The sequence below is a fragment of the Mirounga angustirostris genome, unplaced genomic scaffold (genome assembly GCF_029215605.1).
Source record: "Mirounga angustirostris isolate CCGP_5_RB_7025 unplaced genomic scaffold, mMirAng1.0.hap1 SCAF_14, whole genome shotgun sequence".
NCBI classification, from domain to species: Eukaryota; Metazoa; Chordata; class Mammalia; order Carnivora; family Phocidae; genus Mirounga; species Mirounga angustirostris.
In genome coordinates, this window is record NW_026991722.1 from 58,461,681 (window position 1) to 58,484,650 (window position 22,970).

At 41.0% G+C, this 22,970-nt stretch overlaps 1 protein-coding gene across 4 annotated transcripts in view; it reads left to right on the plus strand.

Annotated features, from left to right (window-relative positions):
* RALBP1 (ralA binding protein 1) overlaps positions 1-22,717 on the plus strand; it is a 66,214-nt gene extending 43,497 nt beyond the window's left edge. For 3 of the 4 annotated variants that reach the window (XM_064577919.1, XM_064577918.1, XM_064577920.1), the window contains exons 7-10: positions 3,235-3,342; positions 15,561-15,682; positions 16,143-16,266; positions 17,998-22,717. In XM_064577919.1, the coding sequence (XP_064433989.1) occupies positions 3,235-3,342; positions 15,561-15,682; positions 16,143-16,266; positions 17,998-18,201 (558 nt within the window). In that variant the 3' untranslated portion in view covers positions 18,202-22,717. Of the gene's footprint in view, positions 1-3,234; positions 3,343-15,560; positions 15,683-16,142; positions 16,267-16,749; positions 16,912-17,997 lie in introns of all 4 variants that reach the window. The other variant, XM_064577922.1, reaches the window with a different exon arrangement.
* Positions 22,718-22,970: the final 253 nt, after the last annotated feature.

The following is a 22,970-nucleotide window of genomic DNA, read 5'->3' on the forward strand; positions in this document are numbered from 1 at the left end:
CTTCATTCTTTTCTCCTGCTTACCAGATTATCTATCTTTTGCTTCCTATGCCTGTTGTCATTATTGTTCCCTTCATGCTTCAGCCTGGAATCAGTGACTGACCGACCAGCCCTCATGGTTGTAAATGTTAACCATATGGCATTGCCCACCAGGCTTTAAATGAGGGGTCTCTGACCTATGACAGGGATAATGTATGTTTGGTTTTCATTACTCTTACTTCTGCTTCTGTCTTGGATAAAGGAGTTGTGACAGAGCAAACCAGAGTCATTATAGAAAGGGATAGATTACCTTTACCAATTTTCTTTATGCTATCTTGTTATACCTGCTCATTCATTCATAAATTTTCAAAAGGTTCTGTCAAGTTGATTTCAACTTTGAGGAATAAATTATTTTTTTATCTCCCCCCCAATGCCCATCGAGGAATAAATTATTTTTAAAGATGGAAGTAATATAATTCATTATATTAATGACTAAAAAGTAAGAAAAACCACAAGATCATGTCAGTAGATGCAGAAAAGCATTTAGCAGAATTCAACACTTATTCATGATAAAAGCTCTCAGCAAACGTCATTCCCAGCCTGATATAGGGTGTCTATGAAAAAAATCTATGATTAATATTGTACATAACAGTGAAAGTCTGAATACTTTCTCCTAAGATTGGGTATACAAGGCAAGGATTTCTGCTTTCACCACTCTGTTCAACATTTTACTGGAGGTTCATTCTAGCTAGTACAATAAAGCAAGAGAAACAGGTATACAGATTGGAAAGAAGAAAGTCTTTATACATAGACTACGTGACTGTCTACATATAAAATCCTTAGGAATCTATAAAAAAAAACTAACAAGTGAATTTAGCAAGGTCGTGGGATACAAGATTAGATACACAGAAGTCTGTTGTATATCTTGATATTAGCAATGAGCAGTTGGATACTAGACCTAAAAGGAAAAATAAAGACCTAAATAAATGGAGTGATGTGTCTCAATATTTTTAAGATGTTAGGTGTTCTCAAATTGATCTGTGGAGTCAATCCCAATCAAAATCTCAACAGGTGTTTTTTTGTGGAAATTAACAAGCTCTTCTAAAACTTATATGGAAATACAAATGATCTAAACAACTGTGGAAAAAAAACCAACATTGGAGGATTCATGCTATCTGATTTTAAGGCTTACTATTCAGCTACAGTAACCAAGACAGTAGATATTTTATAAAAGTAGACATATAGAATAGGAAGTCCAGAAATAGACCCACACCATATATGGACAGTTAATTTTCAACAAAGATGATAAGACAATTCACTGGGGAAGGATTTTCTTTTTAATAGTGCTGGAACAACTGATATCTATATGCCAAAAAAGAATAACCAAAACAAAACCTTGACTCTTTCCACAAGGCATATACAAAAATTAACTCAAAATGAATCATATGTTAAGACCTAAAAAAAAAAAAAAAAACTTCCAGAAGAAAGCATAGATCTTATTGACTTTGGCTTAGGCAGTGATTTCTTAAATAGGACACAATACCCATGAACTGTAAAGGAAAGATTTGTTAGGGCGCCTGGGTGGCTAAGTCAGTTAAGGGTCCTGGGATCGAGCCCTGTGTCAGGCTCCCTGCTCGTGGTCATGCGCTCACTCTCTCTCTCTCTGTCTCTCTTGCAAAAATAAAATCTTAAAAAAAATATTTGTTAGATTACATTTTATCAGCGTGCTAAAACATGTTCTTCAAAAGACACTTAAGAAAACGAATATACAAATCAGAGGCTGTGACAAGATATTTTGCAGAACACATACCTCATAAAGGACTCGAATATATAAAAAACTCATAACTTAAGAAGAATACAATTCAAGGGTTTTTTTTTTTTTAGACTTTTATTTTTTTTGAAGCAGATTTAGGTTCACAGCAAAATTGAGAGGAAGGTACAGAGACTTCCTGTATATATTCTGCTCTCCCACCAGAGTATGGTACATTTGCTACAATAAGAATTCAGTTTTAAAAAGATAAAAAAGTTGAACAGGCACTTTACCAAAAATCATGTACAGATGGCAAATAAGCACATGCAAAGATGCTCAACATCATTAGTCATTAAAGAAATACAAATTGAAATCCCAATGAGCTACCACTACACACCACCAAGAATGACTAAAATTAAAAATACCAGGTGTTGGGGCACATGGGTGGCTCCGTCGGTTAAGCATCTGACTCTTGATTTTGGCTCAGGTCATGATCTTGGGGTCATGAGATAGAGCCCCGTATCGGGCTCCATACTGGGTGTCTAGCCTGCTTGGAATTCTCTCTCGCTCCCTCTGCCCCTCCCCCTGCTCTCTCCCTCTCTGTCCCTGTCTAAAAAAAAATAAAAATAAAAATCCCAGGTGTTGACAAGAACATGGGGCAACTGGAACTCTCATTGTTGCTCTTGGTAATGCAAAATGGTATAGTAATTTTGGAAAACAGTTTGGCAGTTTCTTATAAAGTTAAACATACGGTTACCATATGACCAAGCAATCCTGCTTTTAGGTATTTAAAAGAAGAAAGCACATACCCACACAAAACATATCCGTGTGAAATGTTCATAACAGTTGTAGTTATAATAGCTCAAAATTAGGAAGGACCCAAATGTCCATCAGCTGATGAATGGATAAACAAATTGGTGTATCATGGCATATTACTCAGCAAACTACTAATATAGACAACAAAATAGATGAATAGTAAAAGCATTATGCTATGTGAAAGAAGCCACATAAAAAAGATTTCTTATGGATTGATTCAATTTATATGAAACTCAAGAAAAGGCAAAACTATAGGAATGGAAAATAGGTCAGTGGTTGCCAGGTGCCAGCAGATGGTGAGAGGTACTTTGTGTGGTGATGGAAGTGTTTATATCATGATTGTGGTGGTGGTTACTTGACTGTATTTATTTATCAAAATTAATTGTGTACTTAAAACTGACACCCTCCAAAAAAAAAAAGTGTCACAGAAAGTAATTTTACATGGATGGGTTCCAGAAACGGTGAGCACATTGACCAGAATTGAACATTTTTCATGGTGCAGCCACAAACTAAGATCCATATGTTATTTTCCAAGCCCAGTTAACAAATTCTCCTCTATCCAGAGGAGAATTACTGTTACTTTTTCAACTCTAGGAAATGAGAAGGAAACTTCTCCATGGTGATGGTGTGAAATTGTTGGATATATGTTACATTTGGGCTGACCAGTTTTTCATTTGTCTTATTTGACAGGAGTGCGAAACCAAGATTGCACAAGAGATCGCCAGTCTTTCAAAAGAGGATGTTTCCAAAGAAGAAATGAATGAAAATGAAGAAGTTATAAATATTCTCCTTGCTCAGGTAAGCTTAACTTTTTTTCTCTATTTTGCAAGATCCTTTTTAAAAAATAAAAATTGTACATATTTGAAGTATACAGCATGATGATTTGATAGACCTGTATATACATAGTGAAGTGATTGATTACTACAGTGAAGCTAATTAACATTGTCTTCTCATCTAGTTACCTTTTTCTTTTGTGATGGGAGCACCTGAAATCCATTCCTTTAGTGTATTTCCAGTATTCAATACAGTATTATTAACTATAGTAATAGATAGTCTAGATCTCTGGACTTACTCATCCTTTGTAATTGCAACTTTGTACCTTTTGACCAACATCTCCCCATTTTCCCCATCCCCAGCCTCTGGTAACCACTGTTCTGCTCTCTACTTCCATGAGTTCTACTTTTTTTTTTTTTTTCAAAGATTCCACCTAGAAGTGAGATCATATAATGTCTATCTTTCTCTGGCTTATTTCACTTAGCACAATGTCCTCCAGGTTTATCCATGTTATCAGAAATGGTAGGATTTCCTTCCTTCTCATGGCTGAATAATACTCCTGTGTATATGTCTATACACACCCCACATCTTCTTCATCCATTTGTGCATTGACCATTGGGTTGTTTTCATATTTTGACTATTGTGAATAATGCTGCAGTAAACATGGCAGTGCAGGTTATCTCCTCAGTATCCTTTTCATTTCCGGTATAAACCCAGAGGTGGAATTGATCGATCATATGGTAGTTCTGTTTTTTGAGGAACCTCCATTCTGTTTTACATAATGTCTGCATTCAGTTTACATTCCCACCAACAGTGTATAAGAGTTCCATTTTCTCCACATCCTTGCCAACAGTTGTTACCTTTTTTTTTTTTTTTATAATAACCATCCTAACAGTTGTGAGGTAATGTCTCATCATGGTTTTGATTTGCATTTTCCTGATAATAAGTGATGTTGAGCATCATTTGATATATCTGCTGGTCATTTGTAGGTCTTCTGTTTAGAAATGCCTATTCAGGTCCTTTGCCCATTTTTGAATTGGGTTGGTTGTGTTCTACCTGTTGAATTGGTTGCATTCTTTATAAATTTTGGATATTCACCCCTTATCTCATACATGGTTTGCAAATATCTTCTCCCATTCCATAGGGTGTCTCTGCACTCTGGTGACGTTTTCCTTTGCTGTGCAGAAGCTTTTTAGTTTTATGCTGTCCCATTTGTCTATTTTTTGCTTTAGTTGCCTGCTTTCTGGGTTGTATCTAAAAATTCATTGCCTAGACCACGGTCAGTGGACCTTTTCCTTATGTTTTTTTCTAATAGTTATATGGTTTAGGTCTTATATTTAAATCTTTTTTTTATTATGTTAATCACCATACATTACATCACTAGTTTTTGATGTAGTGTTCCATGATTCATTATTTGCGTATAACACCCAGTGCTCCCTGCAGAACGTGCCCTCTTTAATACCCATCACCAGGCTAACCCATCCTCCCACCCCCCTCCCCTCTAGAACCCTCAGTTTGTTTTTCAGAGTCCATCGTCTCTCATGGTTCATCTCCCCCTCCGATTTCCCCTCCTTCATTCTTCCCCTCCTGCTATCTTTTTTTTTTTAACATATAATGTATTATTTGTTTCAGAGGTACAGATCTGTGATTCAGCAGTCTTGCACAATTCATAGCGCTCACCATAGCACATACCCTCCCCAATGTCTATCACCCAGCCACCCTATCCCTCCCACCCCCCCTCCAGCAACCCTCAGTTTGTTTCCTGAGGTAAAGAACTCCTCATATAATCATATGATACATGTCTTTCATATGATACATGTCTTTCTCTGATTGACTTATTACGCTCAGCATAACACTCTCCAGTTCTATCCACGTCGTTGCAAATGGCAAGATTTCAATCCTTTTGATGGCTGCATAATATTCCATTGTATATATAGATATACCACCTCTTCTTTATCCATTCATCTGTCGATGGACATCTTGGCTCTTTCCACAGTTTGGCTATTGTGGACATTGCTGCTATAAACATCAGGGTGCACGTACCCCTTCAGATCCCTACATTTGTATCTTTGGGGTAAATACCCAGTAGTGCAGTTGCTGGGTCGTAGGGTAGCTCTATTTTCAACTTTTTGAGGAACCTCCATACTGTTTTCCAGAGTGGCTGCACCAGCTTGCATTCCCACCAACAGTGTAGGACGGTTCCCCTTTCTCTGCATTCCCGCCAACATCTGTCGTTTCGTGACTTCTTAATTTTAGCCATTCTGACTGGTGTGAGGGTAGTATCTCATTGAGGTTTTGATTTGGATTTCCCTGATGCCGAGCGATGTTGAGCACTTTTTCATGTGTCTATTGGCCATTTGGATGTCTTCTTTGGAAAAATGTCTGTTCATGTCTTCAGTCCATTTCTTGATTGGATCATTTGTTCTTTGGGTGTTGAGTTTAAGAAGTTCTTTATAGATTTTAGATACTAGCCCTTTATCTGATATGTCATTTGCAAATATCTTCTCCCATTCTGTCGGTTGTCTTTTGGTTTTGTTGACTGTTTCTTTTGCTGTGCAAAGCTTTTTATCTTGATGAGGTCCCAATAGTTCATTTTTGCCCTTGCTTCCCTTGCCTTTGGCAATGTTTCTAGGAAGAAGTTGCTGCGGCTGAGGTCAAAGAAGTTGCTGCCTGTGCTCTCCTTTAGGATTTTGGTGGACTCCTGTATCACATTTAGGTCTTTCAACCATTTGGAGTCTATTTTTGTGTGTGGTGTAAGGAGATGGTCCAGTTTCATTCTTCTGCATGTGGCTGTCCAGTTTTCCCAACATCATTTGTTGAAGAGACTGTCTTTTTTCCATTGGACATTCTTTCCTGCTTTGTTGAAGATGAGTTGACCATAGAGTTGAGGGTCCATTTCTGGGCTCTCTATTCTGTTCCATTGATCGATGTGTCTGTTTTTGTGCCAGTACCATACTGTCTTGATGATGACAGCTTTGTAATAGAGCTTGAAGTCCAGATTGTGATGCCGCCAGCTTTGCTTTTCTTTTTCAACATTCCTCTGGCTATTCGGGGTCCTTTCTGGTTCCATACAAATTTTAGGATTATTTGTTCCATTTCTTTGAAAAAAGTGGATGGTATTTTGATGGGGATTGTATCGAATGTGTAGATTGCTCTAGGTAGCATTGACATCTTCGCAATATTTGTTCTTCCAATCCATGAGCATGGAATGTTTTTCCATTTCTTTGTGTCTTCCTCAATTTCTTTTTTTTAAAGATTTTTATTTATTTGACAGAGAGAGACACAGCGAACGAGGGAACACAAGCAGAGGGAGTGGGAGAGAGAGAAGCAGGCTTCCCGCCGAGCAGGGAGCCCGATGCGGGGCTCGATCCCAGGACCCTGGGATCATGACCTGAGCTGAAGGCAGATGCTTAACGACTGAGCCACCCAGGCGCCCCTTCCTCAATTTCTTTCATGAGTATTTTATAGTTTCCTGAGTACAGATCCTTTGCCTCTTTGGTTAGATTCATTCCTAGGTATCTTATGGTTTTGGGTACAACTGTAAATGCGATCGACTCCTAAATTTCTCTTTCTTCTGTCTCTTTGTTGATGTATAGGAGTGCCACTGATTTCTGTGCATTGATTTTATATCCTGCCACTTGACTGAATTCCTGTATGAGTTCTAGCAGTTTTGGGGTGGAGTCTTTGGGGTTTTCCACATAAAGTATCATATCATCTGCAAAGAGTGAGAGTTTGACTTCTTTGCCGATTTGGATGCCTTTGATTTCTTTTTGTTGTCTGATTGCTGTGGCTAGGACTTCTAATACTGTGTTGAATAGCAGTGGTGATAGTGGACATCCCTACTGTGTTCCTGACCTTAGGGGGAAAGCTCTCAGTTTTTCCCCGTTGAGAATGATATTCGCTGTGGGTTTTTCATAGATGGCTTTTATGATACTGAGGTATGTACCCTCGATCCCTATACTCTGAAGAGTTTTGATCAAGAAAGGATGCTGTACTTTGTTAAATGCTTTTTCTGCATCTATTGAGAGGATCATATGGTTCTTGTTCTTTCTTTTATTAATGTATTGTATCACATTCATTGATTTGTGGATGTTGAACCAACCTTGCAGCCCAGGAATAAATCCCACTTGGTCGTGGTGAATAATCCTTTTAATGTACTGTTGGATCCTATTGGCTAGTATTTTGGTGAGAATTTTTACATCTGTGTTCATCAAGGATATTGGTTTGTAATTCTTTTTGATGGGGTCTTTGTCTGGTTTTGGGATCAAGGTAATGCTGGCCTCATAAAATGAGTTTGGAAGTTTTCCTTCCATTTCTATTTTTTTGGAACAGTTTCAGAAGAATAGGTATTAATTCTTCTTTAAATGTTTGGTAGAATTCCCCTGGGAAGCCATCAGGCCCTGGGCTTTTGTTGGGAGATTTTTGATGACTGCTTCAATATCCTTAGTGGTTATAGGTCTGTTCAGATTTTCTATTTCTTCCTGGTTCAGTTTTGGTAGTTGATACATCTCTAGGAATGCATCCATTTTGTTCCAGATTATCTAATCTGTTGGCATATAGTTACTCATAATATGTTCTTATAATTGTCTGTATTTCTTTGGTGTTGGTTGTGATCTCTCCTCTTTCATGATTTTGTTGATTTGGGTCATTTCTCTTTTCTTTTTGGTAAGTCTGGCCAGGGGTTTATCAATCTTGTTAATTCTTTCAAAGAACCAGCTCCTAGTCTCATTGATCTGTTCTACTGTTCTTTCAGTTTCTATTTCATTGATCGCTGCTCTGATCTTTATGATTTCTCTTCTCCTGCTGGGTTTAGGCTTTATTTGCTGTTCTTCAGCTCCTTTAGGTGTATGGTTAGGTTGTGTACTTGAGACCTTTCTTGTTTCTTGAGAAAGGCTTGTGTTGCTATATACTTTCCTCTTAGGACTGCCTTTGCTGTATCCCAAAGATTTTTCAATAGTTGTGTTTTCATTTTCATTTGTTTCCATGAATTTTTTTAATTCTTCTTTAATTTCCTGGTTGACCCATTCGTTCTTTAGGAGGATGCTCTTTAGCCTCCTTGTATTTGAGTTCTTTCCGACTTTCCTCTTGTGATTGAGTTCTAGTTTCAAAGCATTGTGGTCTGAAAATATGCAGGGAATAATCCCAATCTTTTGGTACTGATTGAGACCTGATTTGTGGCCTAGGATGTGAACTATTCTGGAGAACGTTCCATGGGCACAGAATGTGTATTCTGTTGCTTTGGGATGGAATGTTCTGAATATATCTGTGAAGTCCATTTGGTCCAGTGTGTCATTAAAAGTCTTTATTTCCTTGTTGATCTTTTGCTTAGATGATCTGTCCATTTCAGTGAGGGGGGTGTTAAAGTCCCCCACTGTTATTGTATTGTTGTTGATGTGTTTCTTTGCTTTTGTTATTAATTGGCTTATATAATTTGCTGCTCCCATGTTAGGGGCATAGATATTTACAATTGTTGATCTTCTTGTTGGATAGACCCTTTAAGTAGGATATAGTGTCCTTCCTCATCTCTTATTACAGTCTTTGGTTTAAAATCTAATTTGTCTGATAGAAGGATTGCCACCCCAGCTTTCTTTTGGTGTCCATTAGCATGGTAAATGGTTTTCCACCCCTTCACTTTCAATCTGGGGTTGTCTTTGGGTCTGAAATGAGTCTCTTGCAGACAGCATATCGATGGGTCTTGTTTTTTTTATCCAATCTGATACCCTGTGTCTTTTGTTTGGAGCATTTAGCCCATTTACATTCAGGGTAACTATTGAAAGATAGGAATTTAGTGCCATTGCATTGCCTGTAAGGTGACTGTTACTGTATATTGTCTGTGTTCCTTTCTGGTCTATGTTGCTTTTAGGCTCTCTCTTTGCTTAGAGGACCCCTTTCAAGATTTCTTGTAGGGCTGGTTTTGTTTTGCAAATTCCTTTAGTTTTTGTTTGTCCTGGAAGCTTTTTATCTCTCCTTCTATTTTCAGTGACAGCCTAGCTGGATATACTATTCTTGGCTGCATATTTTTCTCATTTAGTGCTCTGAATATATCATGCCTGTCCTTTCTGGCCTGCCAGGTCTCTGTGGATAGATCTGTTGCCAATCTAATGTTTCTACCATTGTAGGTTACATATCTCTTGTTCTGGGCTGCTTTCAGGATTTTCTCTTTGTCTCTGAGACTTGTAAGTTTTACTATTAGATGTTGGGGTGTTGACCTGTTTTTATTGATTTTGAGAGGGGTTCTCTGTGCCTCCTGAATTTTGATGCCTGTTTCCTTCCCCAGATTAGGGAAGTTCTCTGCCATAATTTGCTCCCAATATACCTTCTGCCCCCCTCTCTCTTTCTTCTTCTGGGATCCCACTTATTCTAATGTTGTTTCATCTTACAGTATCACTTATCTCTCGAATTCTGCGTGATCCAGTAGTTGTTGATCTCTCTTTTTCTCAGCTTCTTTATTTTCCATCATTTGGTCTTCTATATCACTAATTCTTTCTTCTGCCTCATTTATCCTAGCAGTTAGAGCCTCCATTTTTGATGGCACCTCATTAATAGCGTTTTTGATTTCGACTTGGTTCGATTTTAGTTCTTTTATTTCTCCAGAAAGGGTTTCTCTAATAATTTCCATCCTTTTTTCAAGCCCAGCTAGTATCTTTAAAATCATCATTCTGAACTCTAGTTCTGACATTGTACTAATGTCCGTATTGAGTAGGTCCCTGGCAGTCGGTACTGCCTCTTGTTCTTTTTGTTGAGGTGATTTTTTCTGTCTTGTCATTTTGTCCAGGGGAGAATAGATGAATGAGAGAACAAAATGCTAACAGGGTAACAACGTCCCCAGAAAATATACACTAAACAAATCAGAAAAGACCTGAAAATGGGGGAAGAGAAAGGGAAAGAAAGAAAAAAGAAAAAGAAAAAAAAACACATATGATCAAATATGATCAGGCTGGTGCATAGATCAGTGCCACACATTAGATTTGGGGCATATTTTGGTCTGTTAGAAGAAAGTGCCTCCCAAAATTTTAAAGAAAGAAAAACTTATATATGTACAAAAATAAGGGTTAATATGATGAAGGGATGGAATATGACTGCAAAGATGAAAATTATAAAAGATTTTATAAAAGGAATCGATAAGTGGTTGAAAAAAAGAAGAGGATTTAAAAAAAAAAAGAGAATGTGATTAGGCAGGACACTAGAACAAAGCCATACACTAGAGTTTTAGGGTATATTTTGATCTGTTAGAGGAAACAGTAGCTCAAAATTTTAAAGAGAGACCAACTTATATATATATACCAAAAATAAGGGTAACTGCTATGAAGGGATAGAATATGACTCTAAAAATGAAAAATAAAAAATATTTTTTAAAAAAGGGATTGATAAGATGTTGGTTGAAAAAGGGAAAAAGAAAAAGTAAAAAAAAAAAGTTAAAAAAAAATTAACTTTGAAAGACTAAAGAATCATGGTAAAAAAGCCATGAATTCTATGTGCAGTATTCCTTTAGTGCTGGAGTTCTGCCATTCCCATTGATGGGTAAACTTGGTCTTGGCTGGCTGTTCTTGCTGATCTTCTGGGGGAGGGGCCTGTTGCCATGGTTCCCAAATGTCTTTGCTGGAGGCAGAATTGCCCCGCCGTTGCCAGGTCCAGGCTAAGTAATCTGCTCGGTTTGCTCTCGGGAGCTTTTGTTCTCTGCAAACTTTCAGTACAGCTTTGGAGGACGAGAGTGAAAATGGTGGCCTCTCAATCTCCGCCCCAGAGGAGACTCGGGGCCCCACTCCTCAGTGAGCCCCCAGAGAAAAGCAGTCACTCCCGTCTCTCCAGTCTCCGACAGCACTCCATGCTCACCTGGCCTGTGACCGAGCATTTCTATCTCTGGCCCCCGGCCCCGTGTGGAGTCTCCAAACCCAGCAGATCCCTGTGGTGCACTCCCGCGCCACTCCTCCCAGGGGAGGAAGGAGAGTCTCCCCGGATCTGCCGCTTGTTGGGTCCCTGCTGGAGGTGCAGTGGCCCAGCTGTGCTGTGGATCACAGTTTATGGCAACCCCGAGCTGTGAGCCCACTCCTCGGCTCCTTCTCTGCAGCTGGCTTCCCCGCTCCAATACCTGGGAGCTCTGCTGCACTCAGGCACCCCTGGTCTTTCTGTGACCCCGTGGGTCCTGAGACCACACTATCCCAGCGAGGGTTCCACTCCCCGCTTAGCCACTGGAGCAACGTCCCTCAGCGGAGCCCATGTCTAAAAGTTCTGATTTTGTGCTCTGCTGCTCTATCACTTGCCAGAAGTGTCTGACGGAGGCCCCCTCCCCCGCCGTCTATCTTCTGGAATATCGCCTCGGATTCACTTCTTCGCACGTCCTACATTCCAGAAAGTGGTTACTTTTCTGTTCAGAGAGTTGTTGCTGTTCTTTTCTTTGATCTCCTGTTGAGTTCATAGGTGTTTAGAATGGTTTGATCCCTATCTAGCTGAATTCCTGGGACCAGAGGAAATCCAGGTCTCCTACACCTCTGCCATCTTGGTCCGCCCCTCTTATATTTAAATCTTTAATTCATTATGAGTTGATTTATATATATGAAGTGAGATAAGGGTCCAATTTTATTCTTTTGCATGTGGAAGACAAGTTTCCCTATACCATTTATTGAAGGGATGGTCCTTTCCCTATATATGTTCTTGGCACCTTTGCAAAGATCTATATAAATGTGTGGATTTATTTTTGGGCTCTCTGTTTCCCTCTATTGGTCTCTGTCTTTTTCTGCCAGTACCATACTGTTTTATTAAAGCTTTTGAAATCAGTATACTTTGAAATTAGGTAGTGTGATGCCTCCAACTTTGTTCCTTTTGTTCAGGATTGCTTTGACTATTAACAGTCTGTTTTGGTTCTCTATAAATTTTAGGATTTTTTTTCTGTTTCTGTGAAAAACACCATTGGAATTTTGAATCTTTAGATCTCTTTGGGTAATATGAACATTTTAACAATATTAGTTCTTCTGATCTATGAACATGGGATATTTTTCCATTTATTTGTGTCTTCAGTTTTTTTCATCAGTGTTTTAGTTTCAATAGATCTTTCACTCCCTTGGTTAAATCTATTCTAAGTATTTTATTTTTTGATGCTGTTGTAAATGGAATTTTCTTCATTTCTTTTTCAGGTAGTTTGCTAGTGTACAGAAATACAACTGATTTTTATATGTTGATTTTATATTCTGCAACTTTACTGAATTGGTTTAACAGGTTTTTTTGTTTTTTATTGTTTTTGGTAGAGTCTTTAGGGTTTTCTATATATAAGATCACATTGTCTGCAAACAGAGACAATTTTACTTCTTTCCAATTCGACTACCTTTTCCTTGTCTAATTACTCTGGCTAGGACTTCCAGTACTAAATAGTGAATAGTGGTGAGAGTGGTCATGATTGTGTTGTTTCTGATCTGAAATGCTTTTAACCTTTAACTGTTGAGTATGTTACCTGTGGGCTTACCATATGTGGCCTTTATTATGTTGATGTGTGTTCCTTCTATACCCACTTTGTTAAGACTTTGGAAAAATTTTGTCAAATGCTTTTTTGCATCTACTGAGATGATCATAGGATTTTTATCTTTCATTCTGTCAATGCGGTGTATCACATTTATTGATTTGCATATGTTGAACTATCCTTGCACTCCAGAGATAAATCCCACTTGATCATGTTGTGTGATCTTTTTAATGTGTTGTTGAATTTGGTCTGCTGGTATGTTGTTGAGGAATTTTGCATCTGTGTTCATCAGGGATATCAGCCTGTAACTTTCTTGTAGCGTCTTTGGCTCTGGGACAAGGGTAATGCTGGCCTTGTAAAAGGAGGTTTGGGAGCATTTGTAAGTTTTCTTCGAAGAGTTTGAAAAAGATTGGCATTATTTCTTCATTTTTGATTCCTGATTCAATCTTTGTGCTGCTCTGTTCAGATACTCAATCTTTATGATTCAGTCTTGGCAGCTAATATGTTTCTAAGTACATATCCATTTCTTCTAGGTTATCCAGTTTGTTGGTGTATAAATGCTTATAGTAGTCTCTTATAATGTTCCTTATTTCTTTGGTATCAATTGTAGTGTTTCCTCTTTCATTTTTTGAGTTTTGAGTTCTCTCTTTTACTCTAGTTAAAGGTGTGCCAATTTTGTTTTTTCAAAAAACCAACTCTTAGTTTTATTGATCTTTTATATTGATTTTCTAGTCTCTATTTCATTTATTTCTGCTCTGATCTGTATCATTTCCTCCCTTCTGCTAATTTTCGGGTTAGTTTGTTCTTTTTCTAGTTCCTTTCTAGTTTCTTGAGGTGTAGAGATAGGTTGTTTCAGATATTTTTTCTTAATGAAGGCATTTATACCATAAACTTCCTCTTCGAGCTGCTTTTGCTGCATCCTGTACTTTTGATGTTGTGTTTCAACTTTGATTCATCTCTAGATAATTTGATTTCATTTTGACCTGTTGCTTGTTCAGGAGTGTGTTGCAAGACTCTTAGTGGTCATCATTTATTAAATTTGAGAAGCTCAACTACATAGGTGTAAATCTTTTAAAGAAACTTGTAAGATGATATGGCAGCCTTAGAGGGATCAGGCCTGTTGTATTTGGTCTTACCTTTATTTGGTGTTTGCTTAAGTGTTCAGCTGGAGAAAGAAACTATCTTCTACTGATTACTTCTTACTAGACACTGTTCTAGGTGCTTTACTTAATTTCATTTTATCCACACACAGGTCTGAGTTATAGGTGTTTTCCCCAACTTATAGATTAGTTGCACTTGTTCCGTATTAATGAGATTGGACTTTAATAAATATTTTAAGACATGTTCTTCCTGACCACAAAGTTTGGGATCCTTGAAATTCAACGGTATAGATTTTATCTGATTGTTGTTGCTGATAATATCTGTTTAGATATTTTGACTTTATTCTTTGTGGTTGAAGGTTGTTGGAGATGAGTTGTTTTATTATTCATTCATTGATTTGACAAATAGTTCTTGAGTATCTATTGTTCTAGGCATAGAGCTGAAGATGAGCTCCTTTCTTTCTCTCTGAATTTCTTAAGTCAACCTTACTCTGTTCTGGAACCTTCCAGACTTTCACCAGAAATGAATGAAATTCTAGGCTCTGACAGCAGAGTCTGTACTCCCAGAAACCCATAGATGTGGGATACCTAAAGCCGGACAAGTTCCAGTCCTTTTCTGTCACTTGAGAAAGACTATGTTTTGCCTGCCAAGGACACATAGCTCTTCCCCTGAAGACAAGATGAAGTCCCAGATTATGTCTTTATTTCAAAGTTTTCCAGTCTCATATTTCTCAGCACATTAGCTTTACTAGGTGCACTGGGGTAAAGGGAAAACATCTGTGTTTAGAAACCCGTGGGGAAGGACCACTGCATATCCCATCTCCCAAGAGCTTGCTCATGCTTGCCAGGGGCTTTGAGTAGTTCCCTCTAGGACTTGACCACAGTGTCTTTCAGGTTCGATCACAGGTGCTTATCTGGATACCTAGGAGTTGGGAAGGAAATGCTGTAGACCTTTGCCTCCAACTCTTCGTTTTCATAGCCATACATTCCTGCCTCTGAAATTCTGCTTTGGTTCTTTTCTCTAGGTTGGAGGGGTTAGGTAGATCTTGGACAGATAGGGTTCCCTGCCCCCCTTTTGGTGATTCAGTTTTAGAAATGCATAGTCTGTGAAAGCAGAATATTTACAATTTATCATCTCCGGTGACATGGGTTGAGGAGGATGGTGGCTTTTGGTGAGGAGAAAAGATTTCTTCTGGGAACATCTTCCCTTTACTAGGAAGATCTGCTTTAAGGTGATACTGACATCAGCTGTATATCTCCTGGGTCCTTCTCCCAGTGCACTGTCAAGGGCCATCTTGACCCTGAAATAGATACTCCCTTTACTGATAGGTGGGAAGGCATTCAGGAGGGACTGAGACTCAAAAACGGACATAGTCCCTTGACCTTTGGCTTTGTGCCCAGTGTGATGGCCTCATAGGGAAGCTTTGCAAAACGAGGACATGGGATTCCTAGGTGGCATTTTATGTCTTGAGAAAAATCTAGACAATTCTCCTAGAGGGACTTTTCTCAGAGATCCTTTTCTTGACATTAAGGAAATAGGATACAAGCTTTGCAGTCCAAGCCTGCCCGTAACTTGTGTTATGTATGTATGTATGGGGCTAAAGAATTCAAGGGAACATAGGAGAACCCAGAAAAGTTACATTTCCTAGACTCATACTCTCAAAGGTGTTCACCAGTGATCATTATTTCAGGAGAATGAGATCCTGACTGAACAGGAGGAGCTTCTAGCCATGGAGCAGTTTTTACGTCGACAGATTGCCTCAGAAAAAGAAGAGATTGAACGCCTCAGAGCTGAGATTGCTGAAATTCAGAGGTAAACGAAAGCAGAGGGTTTTAAGTTTGCAAGAATGTTTAAATATAAACATAAAATTGTTTCAGCTCTCAGACTTTCATACAAAAGAACTAGACATCCAAATCACTTGTCTTTAAGTTTCTTTCTCTTTGTTTTTAAGATTTATTTGAGAGAGAGAGAGTGTATGCAGTTGGGGGCGGGAGGAGAGGGAGAGAGAGAATCTCAGGTAAACTCTCTGCTGACCATGGAGCCCGACGAGGGGTTGATTCCATGACCCTGAGATCATGGCCTGAGCTGAAGCCGAGTCGGACGCTCAATGGACTGAGCCACCCGGGCGCCCCCAAGTTTCTTCTTGATTAAATCTTGAGAATGGTGCTCTGTTAAGCCAGTTCATGAAAAGCTGGTGAATCTAAAGGGTAGGAAAGGAGCAGCATTCCTTCCTCTGCTCACTGGTCCTTTTCTCTTGGCCTTCCGCCCACAGCCGTCAGCAGCATGGCCGCAGTGAGACCGAGGAGTACTCCTCCGACAGTGAGAGTGAGAGTGAGGATGAAGAGGAGCTTCAGATCATCCTGGAGGACTTACAGAGGCAGAACGAAGAGCTAGAAGTGAGCACCGGCTTCCCGAAACTCGTAGAGGCCACCTCTTTCCCTTAGAAGTTGTCTTCCTTTCCTTGGGAAGCAGCGGGGAGGTTGAGTAGAGAGGAGTTTAGGGGACATCTCACCAGAGTGTGCAGGGGGTGAGCTGGTCCTGGCCGAGCACACAGCACAGGTGTGACCTCACCGGGCATCCCTGGGTGTGGTGACCCTTCCCTTCCATTTATGAGGAGCCCCACCTGACTGCCTTGAACAGTTGTGGAAGATCTGGGCTAACTTGCCAGAGATGAACAGGAGGAGAAATGCTGGTGGAGGAAGGAAAAGTCTCCTGACTCACCTGCGGGTAAAATGGGGACAAAGTTTTCTCTCATCCCTTAACCCTTGAAGCAGCCAGTGTGAATAAGCTTGGCCCTAGGGATCTGGGAGGCAAGCGCATGGTGAAATGAAAGCAAGAGATTTACATGATCCTGATCAGAACTTCCCTTCTTACCCCAGATTAATCATTGTCTCCGGATGTTTTATCTCAGGGTTGAGAGAAAGCCAGTCTTAGATTCTAAGAATGGTGGGACAACTTTGTTTCTCTCATCCTGGTGCATTCAGCTGCTGGGGCAGATCAGAGCCACCCACTGCATAGAAAACTAGAATTCCACACCAACAGTAAGTCCTATGGACAGGGTTGAGAGGGGCAGCACACCGAGGCTCAGGTCCCGGAACACTCGCAGCAGCCAGGGGCGTGTTGTGGGAGAAGTGGAGTAGCGGGTGGGGCCCTGGGCCACCGTGTAGCTTCCCTTCTTTAGAAGGGCGTCACGTTGGCACTCTGTTTTGCTTTCTTAACATTTTACAGATCATACGAAAATCCTAAGTAGGAAAATGTTCCAGAATTGTAGTACTTAGGATACGGGCTTAGCTGCTGTAACAAAGAAAATACTCTCTCGTGGTTTGAACAAGACAGTTCTATGCCTCGCCTGGCAGACATCTAGGTCTCCCACCCTCCACGTGAGTGGAAAACACTTGGGGTCCAGAGTAGCCCCTTAGGTCTTAGCCACTCTTAGCAGGAAGGGGGAAGGAACCCAAGAATGTCTGGTGGTTAAGGGCAAGTGGCACAAGTAGAAGGCAACGCTTCTGCTCACACCCTGTCAGCAGAGGCCCCTGGCCACAGCTAGCTGCGGGGGAGGCCAGGAGACACATGCTGCATGCGAAGGCCTCCACCTCAGGAGGTCAGCAGAGTTCGGGATTAGCTACTGAGCTGCCTTGGCTCTGCTGAAGGAGTGCCGTAATGTAGAACTGATAGCTCTCTAGTTTGCCTAAGTAGCCCAGTTCACAAAAGACAAGGGACATCCACTTTTGAGACAAGTCTGGGATTTTATCTTATCTCTAACTTCTCCCTCTGATTGCTGGTACAGTCACTTCTATCTTCCACTTACTTAAGGGCTGGTCTGGAGCCCATAAATTAAACCTATTTTAAACACTAAAATACTTAATATTTAATATCCTTAAGCAGATTGTTTTCTGTTGGTGCATTTATCTTTTCCAGATGTGTTTACTCTTCTGTACTGAGCAGAATTTTGTGCATTCTGGGTCAAGGTCTTTACGTGTCTCATTTGCATATATTCATGTTCTCATCTGCTGTTTCGCGACTAAAACATAGATTCTTGTGTAGGATACCCTCGCTAACTGTTCCTGAATCATTGTCCTTTTGCCCTTCCTGCTTCCGTGACAACTGTTCCTTTGTCATTCCTCAAGATAAAGAACAATCATTTGAATCAAGCAATTCACGAAGAGCGAGAGGCCATCATCGAACTGCGGGTGCAGCTGCGCCTGCTCCAGCTGCAGCGAGCCAAGCCCGAGGCGCAGGCGCAGGACGATGACGAGCCCGAGAGGCGGCCGGGCGCCCTGGAGCAGGCCAAGCCGTCCCCGGGCAGAGACAGGAAGGAGACGCCCATCTGAGCAGCCCGAGCGGCACGGGACCCCCAGACCCAATGAGACCTGTGCATCTTACTGTAACCCTGAGAGTCGGAGTGCACAACTCTCTGCTGTACATTCTGTAAAGATGTCTTTTCTTCTCAGACTCTTCCTTCTTTTCACACGTGTGACTTCTCCGAGTCAGGCTCAGGTTACACGGAGGACAAAGCAGTGCGCGCAGTGTGGGCTTGTAGGGGACAGATGAGTTTTCCAGATAGTGTCAGCTTATTTGAAGATTAATTTTCTTTGTTAACTTAAAACTATTTTAACCCTTGAGTGGCTTCTTTTTAAACCAAAAATCGTCTTTCTTTGCTTTTTTATTACAGCAGAATCAGGATCTCTTTCTCTTGTTCAAGGGGTTGGGAACCAAACAAGGTAAATACTGTTCCTGCCTTGTGGATTGCCCCATAGTCTCACCCTCCGGGATCTCTGCTTACTAGTCACTCTTGCTTGTGCCTTTTACACCTTTTTGGTGCAGATTATATAATGGGGAGCTGCCTCATATTTCCTGACTGGCCAGAACGGCTCTTACTGAGGTTACCTTTACCCACCCTTGTCACCCTCTCCTTTGACGGTCCTAACCCACAGTCCATGAGCCTGAGTCACAGGATGGCCTAGCTGGTCACAGAGCTGCTGGTGGAGCCTGCCCACTGGCCCCCCTCCCCCCTCCTCCCCACCCCCCCACCCTGCAATGGAGGAGTAGCCACCTCGCTCCTGCTGATCAGCACGTGCTTTTCACTGGGTTGGTCGAAGGTAGCTGCCTGGCCTGAGGCGTCCACACAGAGGATCTGTTTCTGAACCCAGACATCTTCTGTGTGACTCATCTGCCATTAAACACAGAATGACCGAGATTGCTTGCTTGGGCTAGAATGTAAAAGTCTCTTTGCCTGAATAAGCCATATATGCTCTTAAACAAAAGTTTTCAATGACCCGTGTCATCTCAGTGAACCTGCTGATGGACTCCCAATTGACAAGATTGAGCAATAGAAAAAAAAAAACTTCTCCTTTAAACGATAGCTGTGATTCCCGACCCCGTTTTCTTGCTTCTGCGACTTCTCTGGTGACTGAGGCATCTGGGAGGTCAGCTCTCAGGCACCTTTGTTTAGTCGTGCTCTGTCGGAATCAGTGGCACTCATGAGGTAGGTCAGCTCTCATGGCTATGAAGACAGACCCCACACACTCAAGGTGATGGAAGCAAACCCCCCCCCCCCCCGCCCCGAGGGTTCTGTCCTCTCCTAGTTACTATTTATTTTCAGCACCTGTTTGATGCGGTTTTTAATTCTCTACCTATTGCACTGTTGTGACTTGTTGGCCATTGTTTGATTTTTGTACGAAAAAAAGCTTTGTTATAGAAATCAGCATACTATTTTTTTAAATCTGGAGAGAAGATATTATGGTGACTGAAAATATGGTCAGGTGTCAAATATAAACGTATAAAAGCCTTCTTGCTGTCCTGTCGGTCATATTACATTATTTCATATTTGCTGGCAATATTGAAGGTTTCTTTTTTGTTTGTGTGAACTCTAATTTCTATCAAGGTGTCATGATTTTTAAAATTAGTATTTCATTACAGCTGTCTCAGCGTTGGTTAACTAATTTTTTCCAGGACCATTATTGATCAAGCAAATAAATTCAACAGCCATTTGAAGAAAAAAAAAAAAAGAAAAAACAACAAAACCCCAGCGTCTTGTTTTATTTGTACACATTCTTTCTTTGAAGTAGTTAGTACCCTGTGGCTGACCAGGAGTTGGTTTGATACTTCTTTGAGGTCCAAGAGTGCACTAACCTTCTGTTTTCACTTGCTGTCTGCTCCTCACCTCGGTGGACTTGATGCCCCTTGTTGGTGGCGAGGGTTTGCTGTCCTCCTCCTTCCCCAAGTAGGTGCTTGCTGCTGAGGGAGCACATGATCGTGCAGTGCAGCTGACTGGCATCAGGGCGGTGGCTTCTTCCGTGAGCAATGTCCTGCTTACGGTGCAAAGAGCCCTTCGAAATGATGGCACAGGTCAGTCAGCGCGACTTGGCAAAAGAGCAGGTCGGTTATTACAGTTGCTTTCCTTTTAGGGGCTGGCAGGGGTCTGTCAGGCCAATTAACTAGCATTGATTAGGCGATTCCTGATTGATTCCATTGCCGGGAGCACTGGACCTGTGATTAAGTTGTGTTTGCTGACATGGGGCTTAGCATAAGTGACCCTGTTTTGGGCCTCTTATCTCTAACAATAACCTCCCTTTTGATGAGACTCTCAGCCTTGAGAGATGGGATCAAAATCTAAGGCATTAGTGCTCCTCTCTGCTACCATTCTGGTGTTCTTGCAGTTCCCACCCAGTGTTGGGTTCACATTCTTTAATTTGGTCATTCTCTGTTCCTTTTCTGATGTTCTGTTCTTCGGGAGATCATTTGCATGGTGGTACGTGGCAGCAGACATGGATTTAAAGCTTTTGAGAGTTTCAGCACACCAGGGAGCTACTAGGATTCTAAGCAGGATAATTCCAGTATCTGGAGTATACTCCGGAGCCATGGTCCCCAAGACCCAAGTCAGTCAACAAAGACCTGTTTGTAGGAGTCACTTAGGCCAACTGGCGTGTTCACAGACCTTAGGTAGCGGAGTCTCCACTTCCGCACAGGTGTCAGCCCAAGTGCAGCAAATGGCATTGGCCACAGCACAGAGCCCTCCTTGCTCAGCTGATAGATAACCAGGGGCCTTCCCGGTACCAAGAATCTCTCAGGGGATAGAGCCAGGGTTTGCTTATTGTTGTGGGGCAGCTATTGCTTTAGAAGCAGATTCTTCAGTATCTTCAGGAGTTAAGGAGAAGTTCTGATCATAGCCTCATTTGCACTTAGGCTTAGCCAGGTGAAGAGAAGAATCTGTTGAAGGAAGTGAATTTGGAATCCTGAATGCTTCCTGGGAAATCCGGTTTGAGTCTGTGGCTTGGCCTGGACAGGTGACAGCCATGGAGGCCAGTACAATTTCAGGATCTATAGACTGCACCGGTGGTTTTATTCTGGGTAGCGTCTCGTATCTGTTTCTTGGTCCGGAGCCTGGATGCAAGGTTCCCCAGGTTTGGGGTTGTTAACTGGAGATAGGGAGAGGGACCCCGAGGGTTAGGGAGCCTGACGGGACTGAGAGAGGGCCGAGCTTGTTCCAAAGAAACCAAGGCATCGGAAATCAGAAGTTTGTGGTGGACAGAATGTAGGATCACCAGCATCGTGGCAAATCCAAGAGTTGTTTAAACGTTGATTACCTGCTTGAGGTATGTGAACAAGGTAGTTTCTGGGCCAGAGGCAAGGCAAAAGGTGAACAAAAGAACCCTAAAGACCTTCATGGTGGTAGAATTAGGGAAAGGATGGTCAGGGAAGGAGCAGAAACATTCCTTGCCCCACGTCTTGGGAGGAAGCTGTCTACCTCAATGTTGGCTACTTCTCTTCCTGGTCATTTTTCTTTTGAGGTCTCCAGCCATTTACACAGGACTAGATGGCAGGTGGAGCCATCTTCCTGCAAAATCCACACCTTCTAACTTGGTAGCAGTGTCAGTAGTCAGAGTACTTGGTAGGGTCCTTTCCACGAATCTCACTTTTACAAAAGCATCAGAGTAAAGTGACTGTCTGTAAATGACAAGACTTTAAAAATGCCCATGGTTAATGATCTGATGAGTTTATCGGAGAAGGAAATGTAGTTATTTCATCATTTAGGGTAATAATTGGACAATGAGAGTTTTGACAAATACCTAGAAACTGCAATTTCTGGATTACTTATGTTAGTAATATACACATATTAACCATACACATATAACCTAAGGTTATTTGACAGTGCTTCCCACATATTTTAACATGTTGAATTAATGAGAGCCAGCCTTTGAGACTTTCCAGGAGCCCTCTGGGAAAATCTCAAAGTTAGTTTGAGGTCAAAAAGACTTGAGAATTTTAAGAAAATGTCAAAAGGTTTGAACATTCCATTAAATAGGATAATAGATAATTATGAAATAACTCTAGTGAAAGTGACAGATGTTGAGGTAAATACAGGTTATATAGTTGTGAACAAAAGCTCTCAATATTGTGAAGACTGGGTTTTTGTTTTTTTTTTTAAGATTTTGTTTATTTGAGAGAGAGAATGAAATAGAGCATGAGGGGGGGGAGGGCCAGAGGGAGAAGCAGACTTCCCGCTGAGCAGGGAGCCCGATGCGGGGTTCGATCCCAGGACTCCAGGATCATGACCTGAGCCGAAGGCAGTTGCTTAACCAACTGAGCCACCCAGGCGCCCAAGACTGGGTTTTCTTAAGTAATCAAAGACCTGATAAAGACAGTGTAAAGCAGAGTTAGTAATTTGGGGAAGAAGAAAATCTTTCCTGTCCAAAGGTTGGAAAAAAAAACAAAACCCCATAAACAACCTTTGCAATTTCTTATTAGGAGCAGAACAATCATCTAAGAAAACTTTGTCCTTTTAACAGAAAACCAAATTCTGATTTTGTATCTGTATTTGATATTAAAACTCATTTTTTAAAAAAACTTTGTCTATATTCCAATTTTAGCCAGCTTCACCACACTTAAATTCCTTTCCCAAGATTCCTTTTCCACAAACTTTTTACAACTTTTTTCTATCCATTCAGATTTTGTCCTGGGTTTTCTCCTTTAATTCTGGAAAACTTAACCAGTCATTTTACTTTCCTTACCTACTTTCCATATGCAGGTTTTCCTTTTATCTTTGTTTTGTTTTTGTTTTTGTTTTTTCCTTAGAGTGGGGGGGGGGAGGGATAGAGAG